This window comes from Bufo bufo, chromosome 9, assembly GCF_905171765.1.
Source record: "Bufo bufo chromosome 9, aBufBuf1.1, whole genome shotgun sequence".
NCBI classification, from domain to species: domain Eukaryota; kingdom Metazoa; phylum Chordata; class Amphibia; order Anura; family Bufonidae; genus Bufo; species Bufo bufo.
In genome coordinates this window covers 54,032,947-54,050,735 of record NC_053397.1, presented here as the reverse complement: position 1 = coordinate 54,050,735, position 17,789 = coordinate 54,032,947, and the positions used below count along the sequence as shown (strand labels likewise).

Sequence of the window (17,789 nt, the reverse complement as noted above, 5' to 3'; positions counted from 1 at the left end):
TTTTGCATTGCAAAATTCACAGCATGCCCTATAATCCGCACAGATTTGGTCCCATTTATCAGCGTTGTATTGTAATATGTTGTAATTTTTGGTGAGCTGAAAATCTTCCACAAGTCTGCACATGGCCTTGTTCCATCTGCAAGAAGCCGATGCATTTTATCAAACATGATAGTTGGAATTTGTATCCTGTCTGAAATCTGCCTTGGGCTAATTTCAGAAGAACGTGTCTATTGCGGGAAACGCGCTCCATAAGGGAGCATGATTTCCCTTTATGGACACTTTCCTGTGACATGAGCACACTGTACTATAATGATTTATAATGCTGTGTGTCCCTGCCCGACCTTTACTGCAATGATTGGTACTTTTAAAATGCCATCATACAACTCATTTACAGCAGAAGTCGGGCAGGGATACACAGCATTATGAATCATTACAATGCCATGTGTACTGTCACAGCAGAAGTGTCCATAACGGGAAATAACGCTCTCACACGAAGCGTGTTTCCCGCAGTGGACACACTTGTCTGAAATTAGCCTTGTTCCAAATTATAGAACCTGTCCTATTCTTGTCCAATTTGCAGACAAGAATAGGCATTTATATAAAAAAGACAGAAGTAGGTGCGGGATGCACATGGCCGTATCCGCAAACCTACAGAGGCTGTATCATGTTCACGGATACCGGCCGTGTGCATCTCACACCTTCCTCGGTCCGTCTTATAAAAATTGCAAATTGGACAAGAATAGGACATGTTCTATAATTTCCGACACAGCTGCATGGATGTGGACAGCACAAAATGACATGCGCGTTCTGTCCACATATTTTGTGGCTCCACAGAAATGAATAGGTCCGCATGCAATCCACAAAAAAATGCAGATTGGACGCGGACCAAGAATATGGTTGTGTGAATGAGGCCTTATCTTGATGCATGCTTTGAGTAGAGAATGTTGTATTGAGTGGGCTGCTCTCTCAGCTGGCACCACTGTTGTCACAGTTGGGGTCTGCAGGTTGTCTTGTTGACCTGGCTATCAGTGAAGACCCCATGTTGCTTATGACCAGCTTTCACTATACCATTGACCTTTTTGATAAAAATGATGAATTAAAAATGTAAATTCCAGTTTGTTTATTTACCTCTACTTCATTACAGCAAAACCTATCCAAAAGTCTGAAGTTGGGAGTATCTCAGACGACAGATTATAAGAGACTGTCAGACAGTGTTTTGTCCAATCGCAGAAAGATGAAATCGGATTCCTTAGGCGCCCCTGGGCATACAACCCACATAGCTAGGAATTCTTCTGGAAAAGGAAAAGAGGATGATGCAAAAGGAAAGGATGTAAAGAAAGTTGTGTCAAAAGGAGCTAAAGAGGCAAAACCAACCGAAAAAACAGCCATAGCCAGACCAAAAACCAGTTTAAAATCCAAACCGGAAAATAACGACCAATCAAAGACTGAAACCTGTGCTTCCAAGGGTGACCTTGCCAGCACATCAAAACCATCTGCTTCTGTAAGGACGGGAACTAGACCCAAAGTGACAAATGGAAGTTCCAACCCACCCGCTAAAGCTAAGGCACTGAAGAAGACTGACAAAGATTCTCCAGTAAAAGGTTCTTTGCCAGGTCTTAAGTCTACACACTGCAATGGAGAGCTTCCCAACTCCAGCTCATCTTCAGGAGAGCATGGAGCTGAGGAGCATCCAGGTTCTACCACAAGTTCTTCATCAGTCAATAAAACCGTGAAAAGCGGCCTAGATTGTTTAAAAGATCAAGGACTAGGCAAGTATTCATTATTTTAATTTACACTTGGTTTTGACCCTCACAGAAATTGTATGCATCAGCCCAGCTTTATGAAGGCACTTTATGGCTGATGAGAACATGGCAAAAAATTGATCTGCTACTACTGTGTATGTGTGAGTGTGCAGGTATGTCATTCAATTTACAATTGCTATAGTACAAGACACCTACAAAATGAAGCCCATATATTGTGTGTACATTGAGTTGGTGATTTCGTATACCCTTAGGAAAATACTTGGAGAGTCTTTTATGATTTTAAGCATTCGAGCTGGTACGTGTAGTCTTGTTGGCATGTATTTTTGAAAAAGGTGATGTTGCCTACAGTAAACCAGACAGACGAGAATTGTCCATTGGATCCACTTTAAGTATTTACAGTATTTAGCCCTATACAAAAACAGGCGGTCCTAAAGGGTTTCCCCCTTTGGAGTTTGCCAACAGGGCTGTGGAGTTGGAGTTGGAGTTGAAGCCAGTTTTGGGTGGAGTGATTAGAAATGCACACACTCTGGCTTAAAAATAAAAAATATTACATGATGGTGATGAAAACATTGAAAACCCGCCATTAGTGTGACTTTACTACGTAAAATTTGTTATTGATTAAATCTGACCAAGGAGAACATCTGCACAGAGTTTGTATGTTCTCCCCATGTTTGTGAGGATTTCCTCCGGGTACTCCGGTTTCCTTCCACACTCCAAAGACATACTGATGGGAAATGTAGGTTGTGAGTGATGATGATGTCTGTAAAGCGTGTGGAATAAGTCAGCGTTATATAAGTGAGTAGCAAATAAAATTATTAATAATTATTGGCCATTAATGATGGATTCCTAGTCTGAAGTTTGGCTTAGCGACTCCACTGCCCTTGTTAGACGGCTCCCTTGACATTAAGCTGATGGCAGAGTCTCCCCTGCTGGTACCCCCAGCAATCAGCTTTAATCTGTAGGGAAAGCTGGCAGTAAGTATTCATCACAGGGAAAATGAGGCATTACACAGTGTCCATTCAAATCAATGGGTTATCTGCGTAATGCAGGAAAGGATATGCCCTTCAGAGCAAAAGTTGCTCTCTGACTGCTTTCCCGAGATACAGTCCTGAACAGAGGACCCCGTCCCCTCGATCATTTAGTATGCTCTTGTAGGGTGTATAAAAAAAGAGTTTTCTAAACTGGACAGCCCCTTTAAGGCCCATTTACAATAGCAATTCTTCAAACCACCAACGTAGGACTGATAGTTGGAAAAATAGTTGTGAGTATGGGTTTCATTTTGTACCATCATCCTCTACAAGTTCAATCATGGTGGCTTATATAGAGTAAATATAGGAAAAGGCCCCATGCACACGACCATAGCACGTTCTGTGGTCTGCAAATTACGGATGTAGTCCATGTGCCATGCACATTTTATTTGTTGTTTTCAATGGTTCCGTGGTCTGCATTTTGCGGACATAGTCTGTCTCTTTGCGGAACTGACACATGGATGCAGAAAGCACATGGATGATCAGTGTGCATGTTCTATACTTGTCCTCAAAATTCTGTACCCTTCATAGTCAATGGGTCCGCAAAAAATGCGGATGCTACACGGACCACATCTGTATTTTGTGGATCCGTGATTTGCGCACGGCAAAGCGGATGAGGCCGTGTGCATTAGGCCTAACTGACATTTAGAGTTTTTGATAATTTTTGCATAATCAAATCTTAGCAGTAAGCAGTTTTATCATTGATCTCTTTGTGCATTTACACTAGTTTATTGAATTTACAAGCTGACCTGAACTCTGCATCATAGTGAATTCCAGCCCAACCGCGGGTCTACTGTCGTGCATTTATTTGAGTACAGGACTGTGGACCCTTGGTCGGACTGGAACTCAAAGCACATTAATTATGGACCCCAGAAAATGGTAACAAAGTGGCAGATCAGGGTTCATTGGTGTATGCTGACCCTTTAAGAAACTGGAAGGTAGCACACATGTCTCACAAGACATAACTATCTTAAGAGATTTTAAATGGGGTAAATGGTGGGGTAAATTGTTACATTTTTACCCTAAAAATCTTCAGAAGCTTTGAAGTATTTAAAGCCTAGGTTCACCTTTAAACATTAGTTCGCAGTTTACATATAGAATTGCTTTCACAATTCTGCCGGCTTCAGAGCTGAAATCTTCCAGACCAATGTCTATACAGGGCTCTGTCTTTTTTTGTGTTTTACCTCGTGTGGGCCAATTTTTTGTAAGTCGGCAGGGCTTTTCAGGAAGAGCGTGGCTTCCCATAGCCCACCAAATTTACTGTAATTAAGAAAATTTTACGCATCTCACTTCAATACAAAGCAGATCAAAACTGGAGTACGAGATGGAAGTCTTCATAAATTCACAGTACATTTTGTGGAAATATAGAAGCTATAAAATGGTGTTCTGAGCGGTATACTCATGCACTGATCGATCATAACATTAAAACTACTGATGGCTGTAGTGAATCATACGGATTATTTAGTGACAATGGGACCCGTAAAGCGGTTCTCCAGGAATAAAGACTTTTTATCCAATATATCACCTAAAAAATGCTCCCCAAAGGAGCAAGAAAACAATGCCCCAAAGCAGTATATAATAAAAGATACATTTTTATTAACAATAGAATAAAAAATACATGATTAGAAAAATGTGATTGGGACAAAAACATCAAATAATGGTAAAAGTAACCAGGATTGCTGTACCAAGTGTTTGGCTCTCTGAGCGCCAAAAAATGTATGAGCTACATATATAATAATACAAACTTCCTACAGAGCTTTTTGATTTAGTTGAAGGCAGGGCTCGGTGTGGGTTGGTTACATTCTTCACCCTTTACTAGGGGAACATTAGTTTTTTTATGATATATCTGGCTCTGCATGTGAGGCCAATATCATTCTCAAAGAGCAAGCTGACCTTTCTCGGTCTGTTTCCACAATCTTAGAATTTCTCTAGAAAAGAGAAATTCACACATTTCTCTAATATGATTTTGTTGTAGCATGAAAGGAGTATTATCATCTCAGCCTTTCATGGATGAGAAGCGAATAACTCTACTAAGCGTCTGGCAGGTGTGATCAACATTATGGAAACATCTGAGCTCCTCTGTTTCTATAACCCCCCAGAGCAGTCAAACAGCGTATCACAGTAAGCTGTGTTGTTTCTGGTGGGGACGAGTGATTACAGTGGCGATTACTTGTCCCCATGCAGTGGAGGGGATTGCTGCGTGTAAATGCAGCTCTCACCTCCTCTGGTGAGCAGGTAGTTATCAGGAATAAACAGTTCCTTCCCGAAAATTGCCTGCTCAGTCAGCGCATGTAAATATGTCATTACTGGTTATTTCTATCTTGGCCATGAAAGCTTTCCCTTCGCTGGAAAATTAAAGTCATGAGCCCAGACCACGATATATAGTGAAAACTATTGTATCTAGGCAAGAAAACATTACTTTTGGCATTTTGACAAGAGGAATTTTTCTCCCATCCAAAATAAACCTACTGATTCCTCATTCGGAATACCATATGATGAAGTACGATTTGTAAAGCTGACCAATCACATGTAATGGCTCCACCATATACATGTATACTTTATATGGCTGAGCTTGTTTATTGCCGTTGAGAAAAGGGAATAAGAGTTATCTGGCAGCGACTTATCTCTCGCTGGAACAAAATGTTGAAATATAAAATGCCCAATCTTTCTATCCAGAGATCAACTGACTTTTGGGGATCAGACTTTTGGTCATCAGATGTGTGTTGTGTGAACCACCCCTGTCCTTTTTAAAAAAAAGGGAAAGCAAATTTTGAAATATATAAATGATGTATTTTTCGCTCTATAAAAAGTACCTGACCATAAGACACACCTAAAAAAAAAATTAGAGCAGGAAAAAAAGAAATTCCAAAATCAGACCCCCCCCCCCCCCAATCTTTATCAGACCTCGGATCAGAACCCCAATCCTCATTAAAGGGAACCTGTCACCGGGATTTGTGTATAGAGCTGTGGACATGGGTTGCTAGATGGCCGCTAGCACATCCACAATACCCAGTCCCCATAGCTCTGTGTGCTTTTATTGTGTAAAAAAAAAAACGATTTGATACATATGCAAATTAACCTGAGATGAGTCCTGTCCCTGACTCATCTCACATACAGGACTCATCTGAGGGACAGGACTCATCTTAGGTTAATTTGCATATGTATCAAATCGTTTTTTTTTACACAATAAAAGCGCACAGAGCTATGAGGACTGGGTATTGCGGATGTGCTAGCGGCCATCTAGCAACCCATGTCCTCAGCTCTATACACAAAATCCCGGTGACAGGTTTCCTTTAAACTTCAGATCAGACCCCCAATCTTCATCAGTCCTCAGATCAGACATAAAATAAATAAAGGAACTTACCTCTCCTGCTCCGAATGGTGCTGCCGCTCTGGAGATCCAGCGCGCTCTTCCTGTAGCACTGCACTGTGACCTGACAGTGTCACGTCATAGTGCACTATATCCTGACATTGTATGCAGTCAGGACACTGGCATAAGACCAGGGAGCGGTGAGCAAAGCCAGCACCAGGAGCACTATATTCACCTCTCCCTGGTCCTAGTGTCTGCTAATGAGCGCCCATTAGTATTCGTTCATAAGACGCACTGCCATTTTCACCCATGTTTGCATCTTATGCTGCGGGAAATATGGTTATTGTATGTTTGCTTATATCCGTTTTTAATAATGTATGTTTGCTTATATCCGTTTTTAATAATTGAGTGAATGATTAATTTGGTATCTATCATTTTTATGGGGAAAGGTACATCAATCTCCGATCACCTGACAATCTTTGATCATCTGACAGATGAGCAAATGCTTGTTTGTTGGGTGACTGGATCTTTAAGAGACCTTAAAGGGAACCTGTCACCTCCTAAATGCATGTAAACCCGCCAGCAGTACCTCAGGGTAGCCCGCAGTGTGATACTAATCATACTTTGCAGTAAATGACATAGCATGTTGAAGGTAACCCCTCTTGCCTTTGAGTGACAGCCCGCAATTCGGCTTCGCTTTCCCAAGTCTCGCGCATGTGCGGTGCCCTCTGTATTACTGCGCGATCCCGTGTCAGGGCATGGGATCGTGCAGTAAAATAGAGGGCACCGCACATGCACGAGACTTCGGAAAACGAAGCCGAATTGCGGGCTGTCACTCAAAGGCAAGAGGGGGCGTGGTTACCTTCAACATGCTATATGGTCCATTGGTGCTTGTTAACTGTCAAAATAACTGCTTGTGTAAAGGACCCAAGTCCAGGTCCTAGTTATATAGTATAAAATAAGCAGGTGTCATTTACTGCATGGTGATATCAAATAGGGAAGGGGAGATTGCATTTAATTATTGATAAATGGCACTCTTAAAGGGTTCTCTGGTTTCATAAAAAAAATTTTTTTCCTTTGCCCAGATTACCCTGAACAATGCATATGGCATCCTAGTGCCAGGATGTTTACATGCCTTACTTCCTATTTTCATCAGCTTCCTGTTGGGTTTTCTAGCCAATCCCAGCTTGCTTTGCAGCGTTTCACAGGGCTTGATCTGCCTAGCTAACACAAAGAGGGGGATGTGTTGGAGGCATGACTATTGCAGAGAGAACGGTGCAACAGAGGAGGGAAGCCCTGTGGAACCTTACAGAGCAGAAAACCCAGCAGAAGGAAGGGGGGAACAGGAAGTTCTGCTTGTAAACATCCTGCCCGGAGCAAAGCTGAAAAAAGGGGAAGGAAAGTGCTGACATGAAAAACAGGTATACAAGGCAAACATAAGCAGTGTTTGGGGTACTGTGGTCCGATAAAAAAAATTCATTATAAAATGGAGAACCTCTTTAAAGGGGTTATCTGGGTATACATTTTTCCCTTTCCCTGTGCTTCTCCTACCAGACCCTGCAACTTACTAATGTACTTGCAGGACTTTTTCTGCCTCACTCCATAGATGAGGAGAGTGATCATGTGACTGCGCCTATTGCGGAGACTGGATTTTCTCTGACATCACGACTAGGCCTCCCTTGATACCCTCTGTCAGAATCCCCACCTAAATAATCGTAATGTCAGACCCATGTGATCTTGGAATGGGCTGCTCTCGATCCACAAGCAGGGTAGATGAAGTCCATTGCTTGTCATTTTAAGGCTGCGTGGGAGGAAACATTAGTAGGAAGCAGCAAATGGATGATGGAGGGAGTAGTGGGCGGAATATTCCACCCAAGGAAGGGTGTAGTAGGCGTTTACATGCCTGGCCTGATCTCGCAGCTCGCAGCACTATGGGAAGTGTTGTGGCTGCTGCTCATCTACGCCCACAACCCGGAAATTCAGGTTGTAAACGTTGGACCGGGAGATGGGGAACAAGGAGATTGAAGTAAAGACTTAGGAAAAGTTGACAGGTTACTATTATGTGCTGTAGGTGACTAGATGATGTTTACACAATTGAGTGTCATTTTTTAAGATCCTGCATAACCCCTTTAATGTCTGACAATTTAAATCTTACTGAGGTTTCTTGATCATGCTTTATATGGTTAAGCAAAATGAGAGCCAATCAACAACCAAAACATTCTAATTTATTTAGAATCGCTTGTCTCTAAACAGGTACAAAATCAAAGTCTGCTGTAAAGATTTCCAACGGGACGACAGCCAAATGCAAGATCATCGAAGGAGGGAGTCGAGAATCAAGCAGGTCTGTTCACATTTCTGTTCAGATTCCATATGAACAAACATTTCTTTATAATGTCCAGTATTCTAAACTAATGTGGGGAGGAAAATCTCTAAAATATCTATTGTCACATCAGAGTAAGATTTTTGTTTAATCATGGAGCAGGATTGCAGCGCAGCCCTGCTCGGAAAATACTAATAACACAGATTTAGTGTCACAGATAGGACCTCTCCGATCCCTATGACCTTGAAAATTGAGGACCAGTACTAAAACTTTGTTTTTTGAACGTGGCCAGTTGATTTTTGGCTGAAGGCTAACTTGACAAGTAGTACAGTTTCTTACTATAAAATATAGCACTGTGCATACAGTGTTTTTATATTTTAAATTTTTTAGATCTTCTTAGAACTTTTTGTTTTATTTCTGACCATTTCCTTTTAAAAAAAAAAACTTAGCAAATTGTGCTTTACTGTTATTCATTACTTTTTTGTAGCTCTTCAACAAAAAACTCTGCTGATGGGGGCAACGATTCAGGACTTCTGAAAAAGAAGGGAATCAAACTGAGCAGTTGTACTTCTCAACGACCAAAAAGTGCCCCGGCTGCTCTGTCAAAAAAGCAAGGTATAGTTTCTGGGATTTTCTCTTTAATATCTAAATATGTAGCAGTCAAAGTGCACAAAATACATGGGCTAAGAAAATGTAAGCTGACCTCTGTTTGCTATGAGTTTGATAAATGGGACTCGCTGTTCAGTGTAATTATCCAAAATTTCCCATAAATGACTTGAATCCTTTCCAGAAGTACATGATAAAGCTAAGGGGCGTTGCTTTTTTATTACAAAGCATTGTTCCTAATTTTTTTAATCTTCGCTGTCTGGTGCTGCCTCTAGGAAACTGGTCTGTATCATGCTGTGTAGGACTCCCTCTGACTTTAGGCTTATTGCACTCGATCGTGTGCGCTCCGTTGCCGTATTGCGGACCCGCAATACATGGGCATCGTTCGTGTGCATTCCGCATCACGGATGCGGACCCATTCACTTCAATGGGTCTGCGAATCCAGAGATGCGGAATGGTGCGGAACGAAACCCTACGGAAATACTACGGAGTGCTTCCGTGGGGTTTCGTCCCGTACTTACGTTCCGCAAAAAGGGACTTGAACTGGGTCCGTAAGGAATCTTAATTTTGATAAATTCTTAAAGGGGTTATCGCTGAGATATGCCACCAATGTCAGATAGATCCTAGAGGTGGGAGCCCCACCTGTCTCCAGAACGGGACTTTCGAAGTGAGCGGAGAGCAGCCGCGCATGCTCGGCCATCCTCAATTCATTTCTATGGGACTGCCGAAAATAGCCAAGCACTGGCCCAGCTATTTTCGGCAGTCCCATAGAAGTGAATAGTGCAGTGGTTGTGCTTGAGCTGTGTGCTCGGCTATTTTTGTAACTCTCATAGAAATGAATGGAGAGCACGACATGCATGCGTAGTGCACTTTCCTTCACTTTCAGGGGCCTGTTCTGGCGATAGGTGTGGGTGCTGGAGTTGGCACTTGCATCTATCTTACATTGGTGGCATATCCTAGTGAAATGCCACCAATATCTCACATGAGACAACCTCTTTAAGCTTCAAATTGCAGCATGATGACCAGACATTTTTCTTCAGGAGTTTCAGGTAGTGCAGCATCAGCAGGACATCCCCATGTCTTCATACCACCACCATAATCATCATGTTTGACTGATGGTATGATGTTCTTCTGACTGCACTTGTTTTACATTAGATGTAACAGGTTTGTTGTCTAGTGAGGTTTGCGACTAGTGATGTTGGAAGGCAGAGGAAGAGAATTTGCTCAGTTGGAGTCCAAAGCCTCAGGGTATGGCCACACGGTCAGATTTCTTGATGCAGTTTTGGAAGCCAAAATCAGGAGTGGATCATAAAAGAGAAGAAAAGTACTTCTCTTCTTTATGCTATGTGAGCGCCTGTCCTGTGCTCTCTCCTCTGTTAATAGCCTGTTCCCATGTATTATGCAGGCTCAGGGCAGGAGCTCACATAGCACCCCACTGCTCTGCTTGTGCCCGCTTTCCTAAGGCCTCAACTGCTATGGATTTCACCAGGGAGACAGCCAAACTCCATGCAAGGAAACAATTATTATGATTATTATTATTATTATTAGCCCTTGTTACTGGTTGTCAAAATGTAACTTGTAGCTACAGTATGGTGCATTCATCCTTTCAATACGACACATTTTCATGCAAGCGGTTTTATTATCTTTCCAGGAGATGGCTCTAATATGCCTAAATCTGTTTCTTCCAAGCAACCTGAAGCAAAGCAAGACACAAAGTTGGTTACTCAGTCTCCCTCTGGAGACAAGCATGCACCCTTGACTAAAAAGACTACAAAACCCACTGCTGCGTCTGCAAGCAAAACCCAACCAAATGTGTCAAGTAACAGACAGGGAGGCACTAAAACCTCAGTCCAAAATCACAAAGAGCCCAAAGCAAAAGTGCAGACTACTTCTAAAACGTCCATGCTAAACCATAAGCTGAGTCAAAAGAGCACTCCTGCTGCAGTAAGAAATAACCACAGCCAACCTACACTGTGTACTGGGAAGGGCCCCCCTAAACCAGATGCCCCCGAGAGCCTGGTGTCTGCTGTAAATGAAGGCAAACAAGCTGCCAATTGTCAGCTTGTAGAAGGCACGGACCATCCTGAAGGCGCGCCATTATCTGCAGATGAGTGTTGTCAGGATATTTCAATGGGAAATCAAGACTCTGTAATACAGAAGCCTAATTTAGAGCACTGCCATTGCCAGGAAAATAGTCCTCCAGCATCTGTTCTTCCTCACAGATCTAATTCAGAAGAAGATTTCACAGACGTAATAAATGAAAGAAAGGCATTAAATGTTGACAGCACAGGGTCAGGGGATGCGCTCCTTTCAGATCTTTCCAGCGAACAGAAGTCCGACTGTAAAAATATCTGTGACTCTGAGAACTCAAAATGCGCTGACAGTTCAAGCGAAAGCGAGTTGTGTTCTGTAAAAGAAGTTGAAAGAGTTCCAAAACAACAGGAGAGAGAAAATATGGCATCTCTGGGATTATCTCAGACAGCTAGCACAAGTATGCAGAGGCATAATAACACCGAATCGTGTTTACAAGGTGTGTCTGCTGGTCGGCAACGTACACCAAATAGCACTGAGCATTTTGTGAACTCGCAAGGTCAAATCTCTGGTTATCAGCGAGATATGGACATTGAAGAGGTAATTGATAACCATGACCACTCTGATACGCATTATATAGCTCAATGGAATAATCACTCAAGCATGTTACATGAACGCGAGAGTCCAGAATCTGAGAGTGGCAGTGCCAGTACCTCCTCTGATGACATCAAGCCAAGGTCTGAAGATTATGACGCCGGTGGTTCCCAAGATGATGATGGCTCAAACGAAAGAGGAATCTCTAAGTGTAGCACAATGCGGTGTCACGATTTTCTCGGGCGGAGCAGTAGTGATACCAGTACCCCTGAAGAACTGAAGGGTTATGACGGCAGTTTAAGAGTTGATGTGAAAATGAAAAAAGACTGCACCGACTTATTCCGCGTCAACTCCACTAGTGACGATGAAGGACCCAGAAAAAGAACTGAACCATGGTTGCAAAGGGACGGCCCAAGGCACAGTGCAAATCACGCGGCCGTTTGCAGCAGTGTGCAGTTTTCTCAGGAGATTGAACATCTTTCCTCGTCGGCTGATGAGACGGAAGATGAGCGATCAGAGGCAGAAAACGCAGCACTCCAAGGTCCACCGGAGAGTGCAGTACAGCCTTTTCAAGGCATCGTAAATTTAGCTTTCGATGATATGGCCGAAATAGACAGTGAAAGTCAAAGGGGGCCTGGTAACCAAACTTTTACGAGATCTGTCCTCCTCTCAGTAGATGAGTGCGAAGAACTTGGATCTGATGAAGGGGACAATCACCCTTCACATGCACGAAAAGCTTCATCAATATCTCCTTCTGATGTGTTTGAGAAAAACTCTGTGGATGGACCTTCCAAGAAAGAAAATGGCAGACAGACAAAGAAGCGTTTGGCTACAAATCGTGAGATTTTGGATGAAAATTTAGCTAGTGGACAAGAAACTGCAGAATCCACCACATGTAAGGACTTCTACAAACCAACGGAAAGTGAACTTAAGTCACAGGCTCGGCCATGCCATTTAGATCTGTACACAGAAATGCCTGCTGATGCACAAAGGTTTTGCTGTACAAAATCTTCTAATGCTTGTAAGAGTCAGTTTCTTGACTACCAAGGCAGAGACAACCATGCACCTTCCACTGAAAGCTCCAACACTGCTTTATCTGCAGGTAATGAACATTAACCTATAGAGCTGTTATTTACTTTTCTTTCCCAATGCAGTGTTCTATGACTATAACGGATAAGATTATTACAGATCATTTTGAATATATTAAGCTCATGATGCATTTACTTGACAAAAATAAATTCACCTTGTACAGGCACTTTGTAAATCTTCTCAGACACCTCCTAAACGGAGGACGTCTTACTAGAAAGCAGTTAAGAGGAATCATTGGTTTCCCATCTATGGTTCTGGTAGGTTGGTGTTCAACTGGCTCTTTGCTTGAACCAAACCTGACATGATATCTGCTTAGATCTATATACCTGTAAATGAATTACCTTATTTGAATTCATTTGTGTAGTTATATTTGACATTGATTTACTGGTCAGTGTTCTGAACATCCATAAGTGCCATCACCTCTTTCATTATTTATCTTCTCCGCCATGTCCAGGTATAAGCATGTAGTGGTAAGGTCACAAAGCTTGACTAACATGGCCTTAGGTTTACAAAATGTACTCATTCTCTCTTTATCTTAAAATGAAAAGAGATAAAAGTTGAGAAGTTGTCATCATCTTTAGTCCATTGCCCCATAGCCCACTAATTTCATTCCCTAAATTGCACAAGTAACATGAAAGCTGGAGCTGGATTAGCTCCTGTGGACGACCCCTTTATATTTTAGCGTTATTCTTAATTAGGCTCTTTGTATTTCAAAACATGTTGGAACTTCTGTTCAGATAGATGGAATGACTTTAACCAAGAGCAGAAAAAAAACAACTAAATCTTGCATTTTTTTTTTCCAGACAAGGGGTAGACAATGACATACATAAAGCAACAGAACTAATAGGTTATGTGATGGCTCCAGCTCTACACTGTTAGATCGAGATCATTAGGAATGGAGCCACAGCCATTTCTATGAGAGCTGGGTGACTCTGTGTCAAAATGATGGTCCCATAGCTGCTTACAATGGACATTGTAAGTGTGTTACCTTCTGGACACAGTTACATACAGTAAGGGTACATTCACATAACAGTAAAAAAAAATGGCCATCAGTGCATGCATCCATTTTCTGGCCGTGTATCTGTTTTAATGGCCATTTTGCAGCAGTTTTGAAAAAATTGATGTGGTTCATTGGCTTTTATTTTTTTTCTTCAAACCCAACCCCTAATGTCCCCCATAGTGCCCCTGAACATCAAATGTCCCCCATAGTGCCCCATAACATCAAATGTCCCCCATAGGGCCCCTGAACATCAAATGTCCCCCCATAGTGCCCCCCAGTGTAGTCAATGCAACTTTTAGTGGCCCCCAGTATAGTGCCAGCCCAAAAAAATAAATTCTCACCTTAATCACATACATGCATCATAACACTCACTCCTCACTGGAGGCAACAGGACCTGCGCTCCTAATCTGATCATGTGACCTGCTTGGGAGCACAAGTCCTGCTGCCTCAAGTGAGAAGCAAGTGACCCTGAGCATGGAAGTGGTGAAAGGCCCTTTTTTCATAGTGTACCAGTTTTTATTGGCCATTAGATGGGTGCATTCCTGTCTAAATGGGCATCAGTGGCGACGGCCTTGTGAATGAGGCCAAAAGGGAGCCATCTGGCATAGTTAAGCTATTGACTTTCATGGGTCAGTGTTCAGTCCAGGTGCTGTATACTCAGACAGCACCCGGACAGGGAGAATTGTTTTTCTGAATGAGCACTAAGCTTACCATCAACTTCAGATAGCTATTCCTTCTTCCCCCATAAACATGCATGTTCGGCTCAGTAGAGCGTGCATGTTTCCTCAATGTGGAAAGGGGGACTAAGCCACTGTCGGACACCTCTGGTTGTGGCTTATCTGCAATAAGAAGAAGCGTGTCAGGCATGTTGAAATCCAACTTCTGCATCGGGGAAAATTGGAATGCCCTTCTACACATTAGATCAGGGATCAGCAACCTTTGGCTCTCCAGCTGCCGTGAAACTACTACTCCCAGCATGCACTCTTACTCATCTGTTCTTGTTATTCCCATAGAAATGAAAGGAAGATTCTGGGAGTTGTAGTTTCAGAACAGCTGGAGTGCTGGAGGTTGCTGATCCTTGCATTAGATGTTCAGTCTTGCCGAAATTGTCAGGTTTGGTCATTATTCATCAACCATAGGGGTATGGCCCAGGGTGGGCAGGTTACTGCCCATACTCTATGGACCTTTCCCTAAGACCCCTCCCATCGTCAGACCTCTACACATACAATGTATTTATAATAAAGAAATCCCTGTCACAATAAGACCAGATATGTTCATACACAGGTATGTACTTGTCAGCATGAATACTTAGCTGGTCATCCCATCATCCTTATAGTTTTCTAGTCCTGTGCAGAAACCATTGTCTAGGACAGGGATGGGCAAACTGCGGCTCTCCAGCTGTTGTAAAACTACAAATACCATCATGCCCTGCTGTAGGCTGATAGCTGTAGGCAGACTGGGCATACTGGGAGTTGTAGTTTTACAACAGCTGGAGGGGCGCAGTTTGCCCATCCCTGGTCTAGGATAAAAGTACGAGGTGGTCTTCTTTTTCACTTTTGTGTCTCATCTTTGCTGCTGTTGATCTGCAAGGAGGTAATTTCAGAATATATCACCTTATGTATGTCATTGTCTGCAACACTTTGCATCAGATAATGTGAATGTAAAAAAAATCCAACATTATAAAAGCATTTTCATTCTTTCAGCATTTAAACTTTTACTTCTTTCTACAACTAAAAAAAATAAAAATCACAAATGTAATTATACATGTAAAAGCAGCTTAGTCATTCCCATTCTTAATTACCATCTGGCTTTGTGCTTTTGTTAAAGCTGCTGTAGTTCCCGCACTATAGCTTCCATTGTATGGGTCTATAAATTGCTGAAAATTGAAAATGCAGATTAATTGGAGTTTTTATTCCTTGTTTTATTATTTAATTAAAGACTAGATAATAGGCGGAATTTCCAGACACATCATCTGTGCAAAATTTACATTTCTGATTAATCTGGCATACGTTCCATAGATGCAGTTGAGTTTCCTTTCCCGGTCAGTGGTGGTGGTTGACAAAAAACGGGAGGGGAACTGGGATGAGGGTCCCATATGGCAGACCAAAAAGGTTGAACAATCGGAAGGCCATTCTGTCCAGGAAGGAGTGGGTGTGCCAAAAAAACTGCCTGAAGACCACCCGCATCTGTACCAAGGGGCACCTCTCCTGTTTTGTTTGTTGTTTGTTTAGTGCCCTTTTAAAATAGTTTTTATAGATGTTTGCACATTTTAATTTCCCATCCCTTATCACTAAATATGAAAAAAAAATCAGTTTTTTGCAAGATGTTTCTGCCTGGAGATTTCTAATTGCCAAAGGCTCGTGTTGTGATCTGAATGCTCTTCATTACAGTTTGCCTGGAGATTTCTAATTGCCAAAGGCTCGTGTTGTGATCTGAATGCTCTTCATTACAGTTAAAGGGGTTGTCCGGACTACAGATATTGATGACCTATTCTCAGGGGAGGTCATCAATATCAGATCTGTGGGGGTCCAACACCTGGCATTCCCATTTTGGGCAGTCGTGGTGCTGAAACCTGCACACTGTATGGAGCAGAAGCTGAAGGCCCTCATACTTCACTGTGTGTATATGGGTAGTATCTTGCCCTGGCGTAAGGCTGCATTACCCCTGCACATCCACTACACCATGTATAGTACAGTATAGTTTCCAGCAGCATGGACCAGTGTTGGACCCCCGCCAATCTACTATTGATGACCTATCCTGAGGATCTCTGTAGCCCGGACAACTCCTTTAATGTCACCTATGTACCCAAACTGGAGCTAGTTCGTTTTCCCTTATGTATTGTCGCCATTGTTCCCGGTAGTGGAGGTGTCCATTATAATGTATATGTCAGCGAGCCTCAGTATAGGAATGTGATGTCGTGTATTGCTTTGTCTTTTCTCAAATAACCCATTTTCTGTATCAGAAACGTGCTTGCTGCTAGGGTTATCTCGCTGCTTCTTGTTAACTTCTAAACAGTAGATTTTTTTTCTTTCTTTTTACTAAAAAAAAAATGCTGTCTAGAAATCTATGTTTGTGAAGCGTCTCTCTGTACCTTGCTGTCTTTTTTACTGATCGTATGTTCGTCTTCAGTGACTATGGGTAAAAGAGCCTAACTGTTTTACAATGTGCAGTGTTATGAATTATTTCAGGGCACATAGATGATATTGACTCAATGGCACAAACCTGCATGTATGACCATCGTCCTCCAAAGTCCCTTTCTCCCATATATGAGATGGATCCCGGTGACGGCATTGAGCAGAGGCTGAAGACCGAAGCTAGAATAATGGATATTGAGTTTGAAGATCAGCAGTTTGTAGAGAGGGACTGGACACTGCTGAGACAGCTGCTAGCTGATCATGGATCAGATGTTGATATCATAAACTCTGTCCCCGAGGATCTCAGTCTAGCACAGTATCTAATCAATCAGACATTGCTGTTAGCTAGAGAAAATTCCAAATCTCAGGGCAAAGCATGGGGCGATTTATCATCTCCATTTGAGGACTCCACAAGTGTCACCGTGACTAGCTTTTCTCCTGACGAGTGTTCCTCCCCTCACGGAGAATGGACAATTCTTGAATTAGAAACCCATCATTAGATTTGCTTTTTTCGCTCTATTTTTTATTTTTGTCTTTACCAGAATTTATTACTGGTCACGGCTAAACAATGTTGGAATAAATAAGCCGTGCAATGATTTGTATCCAAAAATTTCTATATATATATATATATATATATATAATATATATATAAATATATATATATATACACGTCAACCACAGTTACCACATTGCTTGTATAGACACATGACAAATATACAAACAGTAGGTCAGTTATACATTATTGTACTAATAGAATATTTATGATATAAACGATATATACAAAAAAATACAAAAAATTGTCCAGCAGCGTCACGGGCCGGACTGACACAAGCTTCACTTTAAGCGACTGTCGCAACGCATTCATTTTCCTACCTTTCTAATGACTATACTGGCGTGAAATAATGCAAGCAGTG

General features: G+C 42.1%; 1 protein-coding gene across 5 annotated transcripts in view; it reads left to right on the top strand.

Annotated features, from left to right (window-relative positions):
• BTBD8 (BTB domain containing 8) overlaps window positions 1–17,496 on the top strand; it is a 101,915-nt gene extending 84,419 nt beyond the window's left edge. For 2 of the 5 annotated variants that reach the window (XM_040406716.1, XM_040406715.1), the window contains 5 exons: window positions 1,145–1,769; window positions 8,355–8,442; window positions 8,909–9,036; window positions 10,679–12,754; window positions 16,930–17,496. In XM_040406716.1, coding sequence (XP_040262650.1) covers window positions 1,145–1,769; window positions 8,355–8,442; window positions 8,909–9,036; window positions 10,679–12,754; window positions 16,930–17,375 — 3,363 coding nt within the window. In that variant the 3' untranslated portion in view covers window positions 17,376–17,496. Of the gene's footprint in view, window positions 1–1,144; window positions 1,770–8,354; window positions 8,443–8,908; window positions 9,037–10,678; window positions 12,755–14,754; window positions 15,190–15,759; window positions 16,769–16,911 lie in introns of those variants that run through there. The other 3 variants (XM_040406719.1, XM_040406717.1, XM_040406718.1) reach the window with 3 other exon arrangements.
• The last annotated feature ends 293 nt before the right edge of the window (window positions 17,497–17,789 follow it).